Source organism: Sander lucioperca, chromosome 17, assembly GCF_008315115.2.
Source record: "Sander lucioperca isolate FBNREF2018 chromosome 17, SLUC_FBN_1.2, whole genome shotgun sequence".
NCBI lineage: Eukaryota > Metazoa > Chordata > Actinopteri > Perciformes > Percidae > Sander > Sander lucioperca.
Genome location: NC_050189.1, coordinates 26,440,275 through 26,458,501, shown reverse-complemented (window position 1 = coordinate 26,458,501; position 18,227 = coordinate 26,440,275). Strand labels below are relative to the sequence as shown.

The window sequence follows — 18,227 nt, the reverse complement described above, 5'->3', positions numbered from 1 at the left end:
TAAAGCCTCTGTGAAGATTCAACTGTGAGATTATCATTCGATTCAGGCTCCTTCGATCGAAGCATAGAATATTTCGACTATTCTGGGTCACCCCTATATAAAATAGTTGCGCACTATGGCTTTAAGACCTCTTTAAAGGTCCTCGTTTTAAAAAAAGTCAGTCTGAATTTTCTGCCAACTCATGGAGCTACCGCTAGCTTAATTAGCTAGCTAGTTTACAGCTGATAAAATCTGCCAGTCACAGTAATTTCAGCTGGCAAAATTGACAGTCGCTAGCTAGTAAATAATAAGCCCACTTTTATCTACCTCTATCTAATATCATAGACTCATTGTGTCAAGAATGACTCAGTATTTCAGGTGGTAAATCTGCCACCGTTAGCATTGTAAACTGCATATGTGTCGTGTGCATTTTTGTACTGTGGTATTTTGTCTCCTATCTCTCATGTTGGAGTCACTTGTTGTCATGTTGGAGAAAGGACCACTTCACGGCCAGTATGGAGAGGAGGAATTATTACAGTGACCAATAACTTTCAATGTACATATGGGGCTCTGAATATTGTATGAAGGACTTGAGAAAAGTCCAAACGCATCTTTTAACTGAGACAAGATTTCAAGTCCATGGAATGATAGTAATTAAAGATGATGGAAAAGTGGAGTTAGAATAAATAGGCTGGCAGCCGACCCACAATTAGGCAACCCGAAACCCTTCCTATGTTCCTTTTTTGTTTGACAATAGATGCATAAGGATGCAGGGCGACACCAAAGCCCCAACAAAAGCCTCAGCCCTTTGCTGCCTCTCTGAAAGGAAAGATGGAGGGAGGACAGGTGGAAATGAACAAATGATGTACTTTTCACAAAAGGGAAAAAACAGAAAAGCAAGAAAGAAAAAGAACTCTGGTGTGTCTGTTGTCATAAAAACACTGCACACATACTGCCTGGATAGAGGGGGGGGAATGAAGCCACACATAAAGAATGAAATTTAGCTTGTTAGATTTTTTTACTTTCCATACCTTTTTTCTACTCTGCTCCTGTCTTTCTGTGTGTGTGTGTGTGTGTGTGTGTGTGTGTGTGTGTGTGTTTTATGTTTTTGTGTTTGCCACCAGCAAAATAGAGGGCGGCGCCAACCACGTGAATGTCAAAAAAACTCGAAATGATTGCAAGAGTGTAAACAAATTTTGGTTTCCACATATTTATTGAAAATGTATTTATGTATTTATTTATTTGACATGTATTTGTTGAAAGCAGGCGATGGGTCGAGACAGGGAAATGTCACTTTTAAAGATGTCTGACACCGCAGAGCACACCAGCGTTCCCTGAGAAAACCTGAAAAACAACCCCGCTCCGTTCTTCTTTAACAAAGAAGAAACTTGTGTGTGCTGCAAAAATACCTCCAAGCTTTACGTTGTGTTTATTTATTTATTTTACACCCGTTTGGTTTTTGTTTTGTTCGTTTAGCACTGTCGTCTACCATAGCTGTTCACATTTTTATGACGACTACAATTCCACACACGCAGCGAGAGATAAGCTTGATGTCGAGGACTTTCTGCCTTCAAACAAAAGACCCTAACCACCGGGTATTTATCAAGTGCTGAGTTTATTCACTCCTTCAGGCATCTGATCTTCAGTCACACCTAAGGCAAAAGAGAGCAGGAATGGGAAGCGGCTGAACTCGTTATTAGATCGTCTGTGTCTGCATGTACGTAGGAAACGTGACTCTGGTGATCCCCTTGACATCGAGCACAATCATCCGGTCAATGTTCAAATGCGTCCCAATACTTTGGTTTATATGACGAAATACCTGCAAAAACATGACATTCCCATCAGCCTCAGCTGTACTTTGTGTCCAGAGCTAACTAGCAAACAATAGCATGCTTACAAGTTAAACTAAGAAGGTGAACATGGCTAACACGATACCTGCCAAACCGCAGTTAGCATTTAGCTCAAAGCACCGCTGTGGCTAAGTACAGCCTCACAGAGCTACTAGCATGGCTGTAGACTGGAATGCTAGATCATTTATTAACAGTGACTGCAAAACACAAATATCATATTCATTCCCTGGGAAACACTGCGTTTATTCATGCCAACCAACGCACACATTACACATTCCCACTTTGCTCTTCACGCTGCACTGAAGCTGCTGAACAAGAATGGAAAAAAACGACATTCTTTAGCAGTTATAACGGCCAGGTTTTAAGTCTTTCACAAATTCCTGGAAAACTGGAAAGTGTGGGTAGCAATTGTACTTCAACATCCAAGAATCTGTCTACACACATTACACACACATTAACATCCCAGTGCAAACTTTTTTCCGAATATCCTGACAATATATCTGACAAGTGCATCGTAGCCACAGTTGAGGTTTTGGAACACATTTAGGAAGCTCTGAGAAAACCATTGGCTTGGTGGACATAATCAAGAAAGATTTTCCATCTGCGCTGGTTTAACAGTAGATTCAAAATGTGTTTTCCCCCCTATCTCATGTAATCAGAGGCTTTCTTTTCCCCATCCTGGTGCTCAAAGTGGAGCAGTTTGGAGAACCCAGCAGTTCGGCCACACACATCTGAAAAGTCAAAGGTCAGGGATGTTTAGGGGCGCTTTCACACCCTGCCTTGTTTAGTTTGGTTGAATCGAACTAGAGTTTGTTTGCCCCGCTGGTGCGGTTCGCCCTCGGTGAAAAAGTTAACAAACTCACCAACTGAACCAAAGCAAACAAACTACAGGTGTGAAAACGCCCTAAAGTTACACACATACTTAACTTCCCCCCCCCCCAAGTCAACTTCACGTTACATCCACTTTAGTAAGAAATAAGCAACTTAAAGGATATGAATGAAAAGAGGAAAGAAAGAAAGAAAGGCAAAAATGCTCCAGATTTTGCTCTACTTTGAGCAAAGTTTGCATCAAACTCCATTCAAAGACACAAGGGCACCCTTGGCACATTTGCGGTTGAGAGACTCCCCCTGCTCTCACTCAAAACTCTCCTATTGAAATAAATCTCACCCCTCCCTCCCTCATTTCTCCTTTACACCCCCATCCACCCATTCTCTTTACATTTTCTACCCCCCTCATTCCTCCTCTTTGTATCTCTTGAATACTTCTCCACACCCATTCTTGCCCCAACTGCACATATCTCCCCCTCCCCCCTTATATAATCGTCCCCTCATCCCCTCCCCTTGTATACATTTTATACACTGTATACTTCGACGCAGACGCTGTATACGTTTGTATACACTGTGTGCGTGCCTGTCTCCGTCTCCATTGTATGCCATCCATATCTATGTAGCGTTCACTATCTTTTATCGACACTGTAGTCGCCGTACCACTCTTCCTCTCATCGTTATTGCTCATTCTTCTTCTGCAGTAAGAATTGTACGACTATAATCTCTTGTGTCCCGCCCGTGTTCCCCTTCCCACCTGACCCCGCCACACCCCACCCACATGACCCTACCCCCCCATCCATCCACCCACCCAACCACCCATCTTGTAAACCTCCAATCCACACAGTAGAAGGAGGAATTTGTGACGTCAGAAGCAACAACAAAAAAAAATGGAGGGAGGTGTGTGGGGGAGGGTGGGTCGAGAAAAACAGCTAATTATTGATGACGATGATGATGACGACAACGACGAAGAGAAATGTCTGTAGTATAATTACAAAAAAAGGAAAAGTGCACTATTATGACAATGATTATTATTGCCTGTGAGAAATACTGCCCAATAAACAACAATGGAAATATATATATATGGGTGTTTGTGTTTCATTGTACACTCATATCAATGCTTAGTAATTATACTTGGTAGCAAAATGATTATTATAGGCTAGTTCTCCTGGTTCATATGAAGACTTCAAGCACAGAGCCGTAGCAAGGATTCTCTGAAACCAAAAATAGGGTATTACAAGCAGCACCAATGGTATGAAACCATGAAAAGGGACACACTTCCTGTCTCCTAAAATGGGCGTGGCCTTGTCTGAAAGTAGTGAATGTCATGTGGATGGATGAAAAGTTATATTTTCATATTGTATTAATATTTTCTTTGTTTTATTATCTGTGTTGCCAGATCCTGCGCGAGTTTGTTCCAGACGGAAACAGGTTTCAAACTAAGTTAATTTTCTCCTTATTTGTCCGTCGTAAAAATCCCATTTCAGTGTCAGAATGTTCGGGAGATGTGTGGCTTGTGAAGAAAATTGGTCCAGTATTTACAACGGTTGACTGTGGTGCGGAAAAAGCCTGGCTTTTGGTCTCAACCTGTCCTAAACAAAAGTGGCTGCCTGACGAATGCATTGGTCACAGCGGTCAGGATGAAAGGTGGTTCAAGGGGGTTCAATTATAATAGAGATCAATAGTGAAATAAAATTTAGAAATCATTCCTTTTATGGCCCAAAATTGTTTGTTGTTTCAGTAGTTGACTACACAAAAAATGTAGCCTGGGAAAACCCTGACAAACTTCCGGCAAAGTTAAGATTTGCTCTGCAAGTCAGTCTGGACAAGAGCCTATTCAAGCCCATTTCCAATTTTTCCAAATCGATGCACCAATCACAACCGTTGAGGCGGGCTTTACACGATGATGATAGCGCAGCGACGGCAAGCAGCTTTTTGTTCACATTCAACATGACGGCCACCGAAGCGCAGCAACCCGTTGATGCCGCTGTAGCTGCTACGTCACCCGGATCGTTGGTCTGACTGGTTGAAGGACTATCTAATTGCGCCCAGAGGCATTTGAGTGGCGTCCGTTGGTGACGCCCCTTTGGACATGGGCTGTGAATGAAGCTTGCCCAGACCCACAGTACCCCCAAGTACACATGTTCCACCAAAACAAGTTCCTTCCTGGGGTTATTGTGCAGCGGCACCATTATTGCATACAGCGCTTAGTGCCAGACAAGTCGTTTGTGATTGGTTTAAAGAAATGCCAATAAACCAGAGCATGTTTTCCTACCATCCCAGAATGCTGTGTGGACTAGCCAGACCCTCCTCCGCAGCACATTTCTTTAAACCAATCACAATCGTCATGGGCAGCGCTGGACGGAGCCCTGATGCTGCTGCAAAATAGCCTCGGGAAGGAACTTGTTTTGGTGGAACATGTGTACTTTCAAAAGTTGTTTTAGTCGTGCAACAGAAAACTCAGACTGGACAGAATACCTACATCCCCAACACTTAAGACATCAAGTACAGTGTGACATCTAATGGCAATTCCAAAGCAAAGGATAATGAAAGGTGTGTTACATTTTATTTTAATTTCACGTTTTTATTTAGGTTTCTCTAGTTTGGGAACAAGTATAGGTCAAAGGGGTAAGGGCATCAGGGGACAGTGATGTTCTGTGTCAGAGACACATCCATCTTTGCATTTAGGCCTATACTACATTATTTTTGCGTGCTGAATAGGCCGTGTGTGTTTGTCGAGAGACAGGAGATTTTTGGCGCCTGTGTTAGCAGATTAGAGCAGCCACACAGTCCGCGTGTCCAGTAAGTCCTGTCTATTTTCTCTGTGAGGCACACAGGTCTGAGCAAAAATAGATCATCATACCAGCAACATTACATAACTGACACATTTAAATATAGCTTTAATGTCTATAGCATCTGTAGAATATGTCACAGACATTCATCTTTATTTATTTTTTTTACAATTGAGCTCAGACTTCAGACTTTCTCTGTCTAAACTATACATGAATGAAATGAAGAACCCAAAGAAAATGTGACCATGGGTGAAGAGGGGAGAACAGAGAGGTGTATGCAGGAAATCAACATAAGGGACGCATGTAAGCAAAGGGCTGCAGTTAGTGTGTTCTTCAACCAAACATCACACAAACACACACAAAAAGAGAGAGAGAGAGAGAGAGAGAGAGAGAGAGAGAGAGAGAGAGAGAGAGAGAGGAAGTAGAAAAAGAAGGGACTAAATTGTGACCAGTGAATACATTGATGTAAAAATAGGCATACTTCATTATAAAATTATAAAAAAATGTTTTTTTAGATAGGCTACTTTGTATACTACTGGGTAGATTAGTAGTACAGTATGATACTGCATCATATCATTCAAGTATATCATATAGGCTATTTTTTATGTAAACAGTAAGTATCAAATAAATGTAGTGCAGTAAAAACTACCATATGTCCTTCTGACATGTTGTAGAGTAAAAGTATATGGTAGCAAAAATGGAAATACTCAAGTAAATTAAAGTACCTCAAAACTGTACTTAAGTATATACTTAATAAAAGTCTTTTTGAAAACAGGTCCGTCTGTATGTATTTAATTATAGTCTGTGTGTAGTGTATAGCTCTATAGTGTTTGTAGTTGTGTCATTTTCATAGTCATATATCATTTTGGTATGAATTTTGCTCGTCCAGAAATGCAGTAATATTTTGCATGAAATCCATTTATAAGTATAGAAGTAATCCAATAAAAGAAACAAATGTGGACCTCACTAATTTCAAAACCCTAGATACGGCCCTGAACGCGGCATCTTATAGCCTAATGTAATACAGCCATGGTTCCTCTTAAAAAGTGTCCGTGGAGCGTGTCAGAAGCATGGAAGTGGGAGGGTCTCCATAGCCGGAGCTCCCTACAGACAGAAATGGAAAACTCTCACTCTGACACTAACAAAGTGTCCAGAGGTGTTTCCCTGCAATAAAACGTGCGAAAGTAAGCTCCGTTTTTTAATTAGATAAAATGAGGTGCAGATGCATTTATCCCACAGTCCAGTAAAGAAGTCTTTTTTTTTCTTCACTTTTTTACAATTTGCTACAATTTGGGTTAAAAAAAAAACGGAAACAGAGTAAAATGCCTTGTATATGTGCATATACATGGCCAGCCTGATTCTGGTCAGCATATTTAATTTACATTATGTTTGTACTACTATGCCACTTTGATAAAGTAACCTTATTTTATCTCGTCATAAAATAGTCCCTGGTTATAGCTACAGCGCATGCGTCAAAGTTAACGCCTACATTTACACAGCGATAGTTCGGCCTCCCGTCTTTTCCAGTGCCTCATCTTCTCCAATCTCCTGTTCATACTGGCACTGGCCGTCTGACAAAAGCTCGCTTTCACTGGGTGTGTGCGCTCAGTGCCACGCTTGAGAAGAAGAAAGGGGTGCAAACAGACGTTAGGCGTTCTGTATCAACCTTCTCACCGAGAAAACTCTTCGAAAGACACTTCAGGTACATTTTAGTCTTGTTTGATAAACTCTCATCGAGCTCCTGGCCCCCGTTTTCAATTGAATGCATTATCTTGCTCTCTTTTGGCTTTTGTGCTTCGCGCGGGGTGGGGTATGTTGCCGAGCATGAATGGAACACTGTCTTGAATAGCAGGGATGTTACACTTGGCTACAGTGCATGTATGCTAACACACCGTATGCCTACTTTCACAAAAGTATTGTGCAACTTAAGTGTGTTGAATTTCTGGTTTGTATTTGTTGTTTTGGTAGCTGTGGGTGTTTCTTTCCACCCACACTGAAACATGATGTGACGCCAGTGATGGAGAGCTTCATGGTTGCATCGTAACGTTAGCTAGCTATTTCCTTCAAGGAAACTGGTTTGGGCTCAGCCACATTTAAACAAGTCCTCGCGATTGCACGTATATTTGTTGTTGTTACTTTGTATTTATGTTGTTACTTACAGTTTAAGCTAATTAGGTCTTATTAATTACTTGTGAAATTACAAGTGTGTTACGACGTGGAGTTCTGACAGCACCTTATCTAACGTTACGGAACATTCGAGTAAATGTTAAATGTTGGCAAATTCTATGTGACGTTAGCCGTATTAACTGTTAGCTAGCATATTCACAAATACCAGCCTAACGTTATACATTGAAATGAAACATTTCTCGAATATGAAAGGCTATCTGTCAGAAGCAGTATTCCAGATAAGCTAATTACGGCACTGCATTCACTAATAGTCAGATAGTAGAGCTAATTTCTTGTTGGCTAACGTTAAAATTAACTTAAGAGAAAATAAGAGAAAACAAACAACCAAAACAAACAAACATTTTAACTAAGAGCTAAAGTCTTGGGTGTTACGCCTATGAACAGTTTAACCCCTTACGTGCCTCGAATAAACAATAGTCTTAGTTTGCAGACTTTATTTATAACACTAGTCTAGCTAATATGTGGATATTGTATGTACTGTATGTGTCCGTGCACGCGCGTTTCTTCCCGCCGCACTCAGTCCGCGCGCTGAGCCTGCCTGACCACCTGCCTTTTCTCTCCGGCAAGTAAAACCTGTTTGTCAACATTGTCTGCCAGCCGATGTAGAATCACACACCACCATTAGTACTTCTACTAGATTCCACTACATAACTTTTTACTTGTAGCAGACTGATGGACTATATATAATATACAAATGTATCATAAGAGGAAACTCAAAAGAGAGTAACTGTACTAACAGGAAGCTCAGGATGAGTTTATTTTTTATTTTTATTTTTTCAAATGTAAGCCCCAACTAGAGCCCCACCTCTATGTTAACAGGAACATAGGGATGGACCTAGTTTTTCCAAAAAATTAAAAGCGCTTATTGTTCAACTTTTGTCAGGGCTTAGACCTCAGCTGATGTTTTATCCGTATTGCAACATGGACAGTTAAAGGAAACCTCAACTCCTTTAGTTAAAGTTAGAAGTAGGTTAGGATTTAGATTATTTTGGGCATGGTCAGGATAAAGGTAACAGTCTGGCTTTTGGGTTAAAACTGGAATTAAGCTTGTTTAGGGACAGGGCAATGGTTAGGTGTGATTGTAAATCATTTGTGGGTCCTCTATTATAATAATAATACTAATGAATAAGTAAAGTTTATTTATATACCCCTTATCACAGACAATTACAAAGTGCTTCACAGGCCAAACACACACACACACACACACACACACACAGTTGTGTGAAATTGCAGCAATCAATTGCTTAGCTATACAGAGAAAAGGGCAAGAGATGATTGAGGTCGGCAAACACAGCTAACACACACAAACATGACCTCAGAGATTATATGTTAACCTACCGGTACTTTTAATGGGCTCTTTGAGCGGAACTGTATATAGTCATGTCATCATCCACTATGTGCCAGAGGCATCATTCATCTGCAACAGCTGTGCATTACTCTGCCTGTTAACAGTACAGGACGCTCTGAGAGCCCTCGACTCAGGCTTTCCTGTCCAGTTCACATGCACACACACTGTCGAACACTGACAAAAGCTTTAGAGAAATTGAACTTTTGGAACTGACAAGATTTTTTATTTATTTTTTCATCTTGAGTTGTCATCTATTTGGCCAGTAAAATTGAGCAGCACAGCAATGACTTAAAGCTCCTTTTTAGTTGGCAGCCATGTGTCTACATTTTGAATTGGTCACAGGAAGTAAAGGAGCAAAAACATAAGCCAGAGGTAAAACGGTCATGCTTCTGTATACTCAGTAACAGATTGGTGTGGCAACACCCTGTCTGCTGCTGCTGAAGGCTGAATGATAAATATTCCAGAGTTGGGCCAATTTCTGGTTCCACAGGTCCGGTGAACGAGGCTAAACCGGTTTGTTTGTACGCAAACTGTTTTGAACTGGCATTTGTCACTATGACACCTTCTGGCAAATTACAAAGAGGCCTACATCAGCAACTTTTGCCAACGGCGTCACAACGCTAATTCCAACTTGTATTGAAGCAGTGTTGGGCAGTAGCGTTAATAGTTTGTGGGGGGGACGCTGCACAGTGGCTGCCCTGCTGTGTTTCACGCTGGCATGTGCTTGTTGGTTTTTTATGTTTACCTGACTGATTGTGACTGTTTTTATCGCCGCACTTTTCCCACATTGAAGCAGTAATCATGTATCTCGCCCTGTGGTGCATGATCACGTTAGTTAATGAAGGTCCTGTACGGTAACAAGTTTTTTTTCTTTTTTTGAGTGCCCTGGTCTATGTTATGTATAGTGATGTCTATATTAGGGCTGCAACTAACGATTATTTTAATAATCGATTAATCTGTCGATTATTTTTTCGATGAATCGGATAAAAAAACAAAAAAGCATTAATTTACATCAACTCAATACATACTTACATACATACTTGTTGTTTTAGTTAATAGTTGTGTAAAGGTAAGTAACCCAAAGAGCAGATACAGACAACACACACACACACACACACACACACACACACACACACACACACACACACACACACACACACACACACGTTCACTTGAAGTTTATTCATTAAATTATTACCATCATTGTAGTAAGTGCAAGTTAAGTTCATTTGTACACCACATTTAAACACAGCTTAAGATGACCAAGTGCTATAAAAGAACTTTAAAATGAAATTAAAAAGTACAACACACACAAATATATTTGTCAACAATAACTGATATGGGACAAAGCTCAGAATATATACATGACAACAGATTGAAAATGTAACGGGCCAAAAAAGGCGAGTGAATAAAAACGTGTCTTTAGTCCTGCCTGCTTTACTACTGTCATGCTGGTCAAGCTGGATAACGAGTAAACACCACACCAGCACCAGAAGAGCTACTGGAGGGACGTTACGTTCCTCACTTCAAAACGGAACAAAAGTAGGATTCTGTAGTGACTTTACCCTGCTGTTGAACTCCCTTCCTCCTCATCAAGGACTCCACCATGTTTACGTTTTAGGTGCTGAATCGTCACCGTGGTGCGCCCGTGCCATGCCGTGTCGCTTTTGCTTATCATGCAATTAACATGTTTTTGATTTATTTAGTGTGAAATGCTCCCACACCTTGGATGACTTAGGTTGTACTGATTTCTCTGCCTCTGCCGTGTGTTTCAGAACAACGTTAAGGGTCTCTCCGGTCTCTCTCCGTATTTCCTCTACCCCCCCTCTGCTCTTTTTTTTCTTTTCTTTCGCTCCGCACGGCACTCAACTCAATTGCTTTCATCTCCGTGACTGAGTGGCGTGTCGCGTGACACAACGAATCGATAATGAAATTCGTTGCCAACTTTTTTAATAATCGAATTTTATCGATTTCATCGATTCGTTGTTGCAGCCCTAGTCTATATGTCTAAAGAATTATAGTCATTTTTGTCTTGTTTTCTTGTCTTTATGTTGACAAAAATGGCTTGTGGTTTCCGCTGCAACCTAATTTCTCCAGGGGGACAATCAACTAAACTAATCAACTTCTCAATAGCTTCGCTGTTTTCTGACTCAAATAGTGCGGTGGCATCCACACAAGCTACATTTCCCCGCGCATTTCCAAAGCTCAAGTGCAGCGGAGAAAGAGCAGAAAGTTCATCTTTTGTGGTGACAAGACGATATACGGCAAAGAAAACTGAAACCGTGCCTCCAGATTGGAAACATTTCAGATTTCAAGCCAACGACACGATGTACGAGGCTAGATATCTTCTAAAATGTTTAGATATCGTAATATCATCGTATGACACAAGTGTTGTCTTCCGGGTTTTAAAGGCTTCATTACAGAAAAGTGATGTCATTTTCGAAAGACTTACTAGCTGTTTTATTATTTGCCTTACCCCACTTAGTCATAGACCTCAACAGTCCCGCCTACAGCCGACTCCAGAAGTAAAAATCCCATTGATTTTCTCCATAAGGATTTAGAATATCAGTCATAATGTCTAAGCCATCCGAGGTAGACTGACCCTGAGCTACGTGGGTTGTGAAACACAAGGTTTCTGCTCCTGTAGAAGCTAGAAGTCCGTATGAAATCAACCTTGTTTTAAGAAAAACATGTTTTATCCGCAGCCTTGGAGAAAAACTACACATAACGGCAACGTCTCTGATTGGTCCAACTCGCTGTTACCATAGAAACATTTACCGAAACTGCGAACGGCTAGAGCGAGCTTCTACCATTGAAGTCTATGATAGTTTCTGTACACGGTCTTGTACTTCTGCCGTTTTCAAAATGTTTTTTTTTGCGCCGAATCAAATGTGTTATGCTCACTATTCATCTCGTAACACTTCCGGAGTCAGAGCTGTAAAAAAGTGGGCGGTCACTGTTGAGCTCTATTGTAACCACATTATTGGTGATTATTCATCGATGTATTTGGTCATAAATATCGTTATGTTTGATTTTCTCTATCGCCCAGCCCTACAATGAAAGAGGTGAGCTGAAAAGTACACTCTCATTATGGGCTCTCTGTTCAGTCTCATTCCGGAGTGGCTGAGTGAAGTGCGGCACCTAGTGGAAAATTCGATACACCAGGTTGGCTTAATATCAATCGGGTTTGAAAATGTTTACATTGTTCCAAGCCTAAAATATTCCTGTCCAAACACCCTGAAGCCAGAATTAGAAATTTAAGGTGCAAAATCATAGTCCCGTTGCGATGTGACTATTGCAAACGCGCACATTGCAACGTTGATGCTGAAATGATACATCGTGCAGCCCTAATTTGAATGAGTTCTAGGAAGGATTTCTGTGACATGAGAAATACTTTGAATGAGTCAATCAAGGTGTCCTCAATGTGTCCTGGGTGCATTCCCACCTGCACTTAGAGCTGTCCACTTGTGAACTAGGCCACTCAGGACAGATTTTAATACCAGGTGGAAATGGGGTCTTTGTGTCCGCCCTGTGACCTGTCCAGGGTGTACCCCGCCTCTCGCCCAATGTCAGCCGGGATATCCTCCAGCCCCCCGCGACCCAGAATAGGATAAGCTGTTCCAGATAATGATAATGTTGGATGGTTGATACACCGGACCTGTGGAACCAGAAATTGGCCCAACTCTAGAATATTTATCATTCAGCCTTCAGCAGCAGTTGCCACACCAATCTGTTACTGAGTATACAGAAGCATGACCGTTTTACCTCTGGCTTAGTATGTTTTTGCTCCTTTACTTCCTGTGACCAATTCAAAATGTAGACACATGGCTGCCAACTAAAAAGGAGCTTTAAGTCATTGCTATGCTGCTCAATTTTACTGGCCAAATAGATGACAACTCAAGATGGAAAATAAAAAAATCTTGTCAGTTCCAAAAGTTTAATTTCTCTAAAGCTTTTGTCAGTGTTCGACAGTGTGTGTGCGTGTGAACTGGACAGGAAAGCCTGAGTCGAGAGCTCTCAGAGCGTCCTGTACTGTTAACAGGCAGAGTAATGCACAGCTGTTGCAGATGAATGAGTGATGAAATATTTTGTATGGTCTTGCGCTGTACGTTTTGTCAATGCGGCACTTGTTTGAAAAAAGTAGGCTACCTTCTCTTTTTCTTTACTTCGCCCTTAACGGAGTACATTCATAGCTAATGCTGACACCGCAGCAGGCCTCTTAACACCGGGGATATGTCGCCACATGTTTTTAACCGATAATTTTCGTTTGGTCTGTACCTCAGCTCAGCTACATGGTGTCACGGACGATCGCTGAAAACTACTGGACAAAAGTCTGGAGTTGACGGAAATATGCGTGGTCAAAGCCCCGGCTGTGAACAATGAAAAATGTTGGGCATTCATTAGCAGTAACGTAACGCGACTCCTATAAGCACTGTGCATTGTTTCTTAGCAACAGCATTCTTTGACAAAAGATGTCCAATCCGTTACAAGGAATGTTTTACAATCCACCCGCCACTGTGGCTGCTATACAAGGCAAAGTCACCCGCCACTTTGAAAAAGTACCCGCCATTGGCTGGTGGCGGGTACTAATTTCCCACCCTGGTTAACATATAATCTCTGAGGTCATGTTTGTGTGTGTGTTAGCTGTGTTTGCCGACCTCAATCATCTCTTCCCCTTTTCTCTGTATATCTCTGTATTTTCTCTGCAATTTCACACAACTGTGCGTGCGTGCGTGTGTGTGTACCATGAGGTGGCTACAACTTACATTTCATTGTGCAATCTGCGTTGTAAAATGACAAAACGATGAACCTTGTAACCTTGTATAAACTTTAATGAGGTTACTGCAAAGCTTATAGGCCTTTTTTTACAGCAGACATTTTGACTTTTCATACTAGGAAAATACCCTTTGTTACTTATAACTAGGGCTAGGGTTCGTTCAAAAATGTCCGATACCTGGTGCGGCCTCTAGCTCACCCAGTAGAGTGTGTGCCCCATGTAGGCAGAGTCCTTTGCAGCGGCCCAAATTCCAATACGATTCGATACGGCTTCCTAAACGATATTTTTTCCCCAATACCAATTTCATAAAACAAAAATTAAATGACAACATCACACATTATGGCACAAATCTTTTAATTTATGTTTCAGCTCCTACTACGTGAGCGCCGTCTCTGTGCGTAACAGAGTTTTTCCTGCCTGTCTCTACAGGCGGTGACACACCAACCCGATAATCGGCCGTCAGTCTGACGAGGTCAGTGACTCGAGTCAGTTCGGTGTGTTCCGTGCTGTTGTCAGTCCGAGGAGCCGTCGGCCTTCATTTTGGCCGACCTGACGTGTTGCGTCGGAGGGCGGGCAGTCGGACTCCATGACCAATCTGATTGACTGTGGATCGCTAACTCGGGAAATGACGAGCGTGACTAGAGTCTCTCAAAAGCTGACAAATCTTTTAAACTGACCTTTGTCGATCTGAAATGAAGACCGATTCAGCAACTGCATGGCCTATTTCTCGCTTAAAATGTTTTCAGAAACACGTTTCAGTGAACTACCTTTTATAAAATATGAGATCGTATTCTGAACAAGCCGCCATTATGCACGGTTGGAAAATCCGACAGCAGCCAGACCCACGTGACGCATTCGTCCAATCAGCTTTTCATTTTTTGGGCGACAATACAGATTAGCGCCGCCTGCTGTTATGGAGACGTATTACCAGCTCAAGTCGGCGTCACTTTGGTGTGTTCTGAGGCACTTTTTGGACCTCGGGGAGTCCGACTGCCTATTCTGCCAACGGTCGGGTTAGTGTGACAGGAGCTTATGACATGTAACGTTACACAGCCAATCAGCAGCATTATTAGATCTTGGTAGAAGCATGCTGCATGCTTATTGGCTCACTGACTCTGATGAGATTTACTCCTTGGGTATTGGATATTGAATGACAAGGCATTTTTCGATACTCGATACTTTAAAGGCAATTCGGTCGGTGCCTAAAAAGTATTGAATTCCGTACCCAGCCCTACCAATAACTCAATGGCTCTATTACATTTTGTTCAAGTATATCAGTAAGCCATGACGGTGTGACATTGAGTCAGCATGCACAATACCAGGACCCTGAAATGGATGCGTTTCCTACTGTGACATGTTTCTGTGAAAAAGGCCTATTCCTAGCTTGCCATCAAGAGCACCTATGAAAGCCTTTGCTCTTCAAGCACAGCTTTTGAGACTTTTGGATGTCCGGGTGTTGTGAAAATAACTGGTGAAGCTAGGAATGGCTTGAATCACTTTTGAATCTCTTCAAGAGGGAAACAAAGATACATACATGTTTAGTTTAAATTGATTTAGGGATTTCTCCCTCTCCCACTGTACTGAAACAGAGTTGACCTCTGCTGTCCTGTTGACGGCGTAACTTGTTAACCGATGAAATGGTGCCAGTTTGATTCCACAGCTAGTAGCTCATAAGTATTAAGTTATTCATAATGTCAGACTGACGCCGATGGTTGCTCAACAACTGACTGTCCAGGCAAATACTCTATATATTACATTGACTGCATTTAGCACTGCGTTTCCTGAGCTGAACAGTATTTTTCTATTCCCACAGTAAATCAACCCACAAAGAGGAATGCAAGTGTGATCCTTTACCTCCACACAGTACATTCACTCTCCTAATGGAAGAATCAGATTCCCTCGCACGATGAAAGTGCAGGAGTTTGTCATGGCAACCTTGATGAACCAACTGCCAATCAGAATTATAAGGACATATTCATACTGAATGTAGGACACCTGATATTTCCTAGATACATGATACATGTTTGATCTTTTAGGAACTAAGCAGGTTTAAAATGACGGAGCTTTGCTTTTCAATATTTGGTTGAAGTTGCTTGTCTTCTAATTAAACCTGCTGTATAACACAACGTAGCATGAGCAGCTTTCAGTCTGTATCCATGGTGCTGCAGCATGATTCAGCGAGACAACAACATTCCACTGACACATTAAATTACTCTCGTATTGTCACACAGAGCATTTATACAACAGAGACAGCAACAACACTGAGCTGCTGGCTTATGAATCTAGCTCTCACAGACCGGTTATGTCATAAAACTAATTATAAAAAGGTTATTAAATGCTGTTTATAATCTGTCAAAACGTATGCAGCAGTCCCAGTGGAAAAAACAATATTTTCATGCTGTAAGGTTTAAGTAAAGTTATGTAAAACAAAAAAAATAGACTGGTTGTTTGTCGAAAGTCATTATAAAATGGGTAGCTCAAATCAAGCAATCTGATTGGTTCATAGCTGTGATATAATAACCATGTACAGCCATTTGCAGCTTTGATTCAAATTTCTTTGCACAAGAAGTATCACTCAGCATCTGTGAAAAAAAAGACAACGGTAGACTAACAAACTGATAGCTGGTAGCTTCATCTGCACACACATTGCCATCACACAGTTCTGGTTAAAAATTGGCAAAGTATCCCTTTAAGTGTACGCTGTATTTAAAATATTTCCACTGCTCTACCTTGCCGTCAGACGGCCTTTTCTGCTGGGGAACTGAAGCCGTTGTATACGCTCTTTTCAAAGCCACCAGACTCTGTTGACAACAACAGCAATTTAACCTATCAGAAAACAGAATTGCTGGTCTACTGCTGTCTCGATCGCTTAATTAGGCCTAGTTACTGTGGGCCTTCCTTTAGTGTTAAGCCAAAGATATGGTCTGTGCTAGCTGTTGGCGTAGGCTAACGTCAACTGCGCTGCGTTCCATAGCAACAGCCTCTGTATGTGCGGGCAGCCAACCCAGAAGGGCCTATTTTATTGTGAACATGTGACTGTAACTTTTATATTGCTATACTTGGTGGCCATCATAAAAGCAATAGGTCACGACAGGCCGTCACATGTCGTCATTATATCACAGCTTAGAGGCGTTGTTTGGCCCAACGCAGATGAATTGAATGTAGACATTGCTGTCTAACTCTAATAAACAATTTCATAATTGCTTAATACAAGGAGTGATATTGGTGTTTACAATTTTTGTTCACTTGTGTTTCCATAGCGATGGCTGAGGCCCACCAGGCAGTGGCGTTCCAGTTTACCATAACGCCAGAGGGGATTGACCTGCAGTTGTCCTATCAGGCCCTGAACCAGATCTACCTGTCCGGAGTACGATCCTGGAAGAAACGAGTCAGCCGCCTGAGGGTGAGGATGATGGGAAATCGCTGTCTGTGTTTGTGTGTGTGCGGTTCTTGTCCTTGCATTTAATATTTATGCTGTCGTCAGAAATGTCTGTATCTTTTCTTTAATTTGACCACTTTTTAGTGTAGACGTTAGTAAGATTTGATGTTTGATAATTAGGTTTAAACTGAGCCAGTAAGTACAGTAACCCTCTGTGGTTGGGGTTTGTTCCGTCCTCCGCCACGCGCCATTCCACACCGGGAGCGTCTCACAAGCGGAGTGTCTTGCCTGCCCGACTCGCATATTCTATTGTCTCTTCAAGTACTTGAAAGAACAATGACGGGTTTATTAAGCTAGTAATCTACCTTCCACTCCAAGCACTCCTGTCATTAAACGCCATGCATTCTCTTTTCTGGCATTGTCCTCATAACAAGGATCTCTGATGTCTATTATGTTTTTCTACCTCCTCCTTGTCGTCCGTGGTGTTGTAGAGGAGATGTTTACGATATTGGGGGGGGGGGGGGGGCTTTTGGCTCTCGCTGTTTCACTTCCTGCCCAGCTGTCCAAGCGCCCCGCTGCTCACATGAAAATAGACCTGGCGCGTATCTTTAAAGCAGCCATATTATGCTCATTTTCAGGTTCATAATTGTATTTTAAAGCAGCCATATTATGCTCATTTTCAGGTTCATAATTGTATTTTAAGGTTGTACCAGAATAGGTTTACATGGTTTAATTTTCAAAAAACACCATATTTTTGTTGTACTGCACCGCTCTCTCTCACTGCTGCAGATCCTCTTTTCAGCTGGTCTCTGTTTTAGCTACAGAGTGAGACCTCTTTTCTTGTTCTTCTTCTGTACTATCTTTGATTGCACTGCACATGCCCAGTAGCTCAGATGTAGATCATGTCAGCTAGCTAGCTCCATAGACAGTAAAAGAAAGGCTGACTTCGGTCAGTTACAAGGCAGGATTAGCTGGGAGACTTCTAAATGAGGGCGCACATGTAAGTAGTTCTTTTGTAGATTATGGTGAACTTGTGTGTGTTGTAGCAGTGCTTTGCTACTGAGAACGAAGTAACTTGCTAGCGTTAGCA

At 41.7% G+C, this 18,227-nt stretch overlaps 1 protein-coding gene across 2 annotated transcripts in view; it reads left to right on the top strand.

Annotated features, from left to right (window-relative positions):
• The first annotated feature begins 6,929 nt into the window (after nucleotides 1–6,929).
• The window catches only part of cpt1cb (carnitine palmitoyltransferase 1Cb), a 56,661-nt gene continuing 45,363 nt past the window's right edge, over nucleotides 6,930–18,227 (top strand). The window contains exons 1-2 of one of the 2 annotated variants that reach the window (XM_031303763.2): nucleotides 6,930–7,148; nucleotides 17,019–17,161. In XM_031303763.2, the coding sequence (XP_031159623.1) occupies nucleotides 17,021–17,161 (141 nt within the window). In that variant the 5' untranslated portion in view covers nucleotides 6,930–7,148; nucleotides 17,019–17,020. Of the gene's footprint in view, nucleotides 7,149–9,792; nucleotides 9,812–17,018; nucleotides 17,162–18,227 lie in introns of those variants that run through there. The other variant, XM_031303764.2, reaches the window with a different exon arrangement.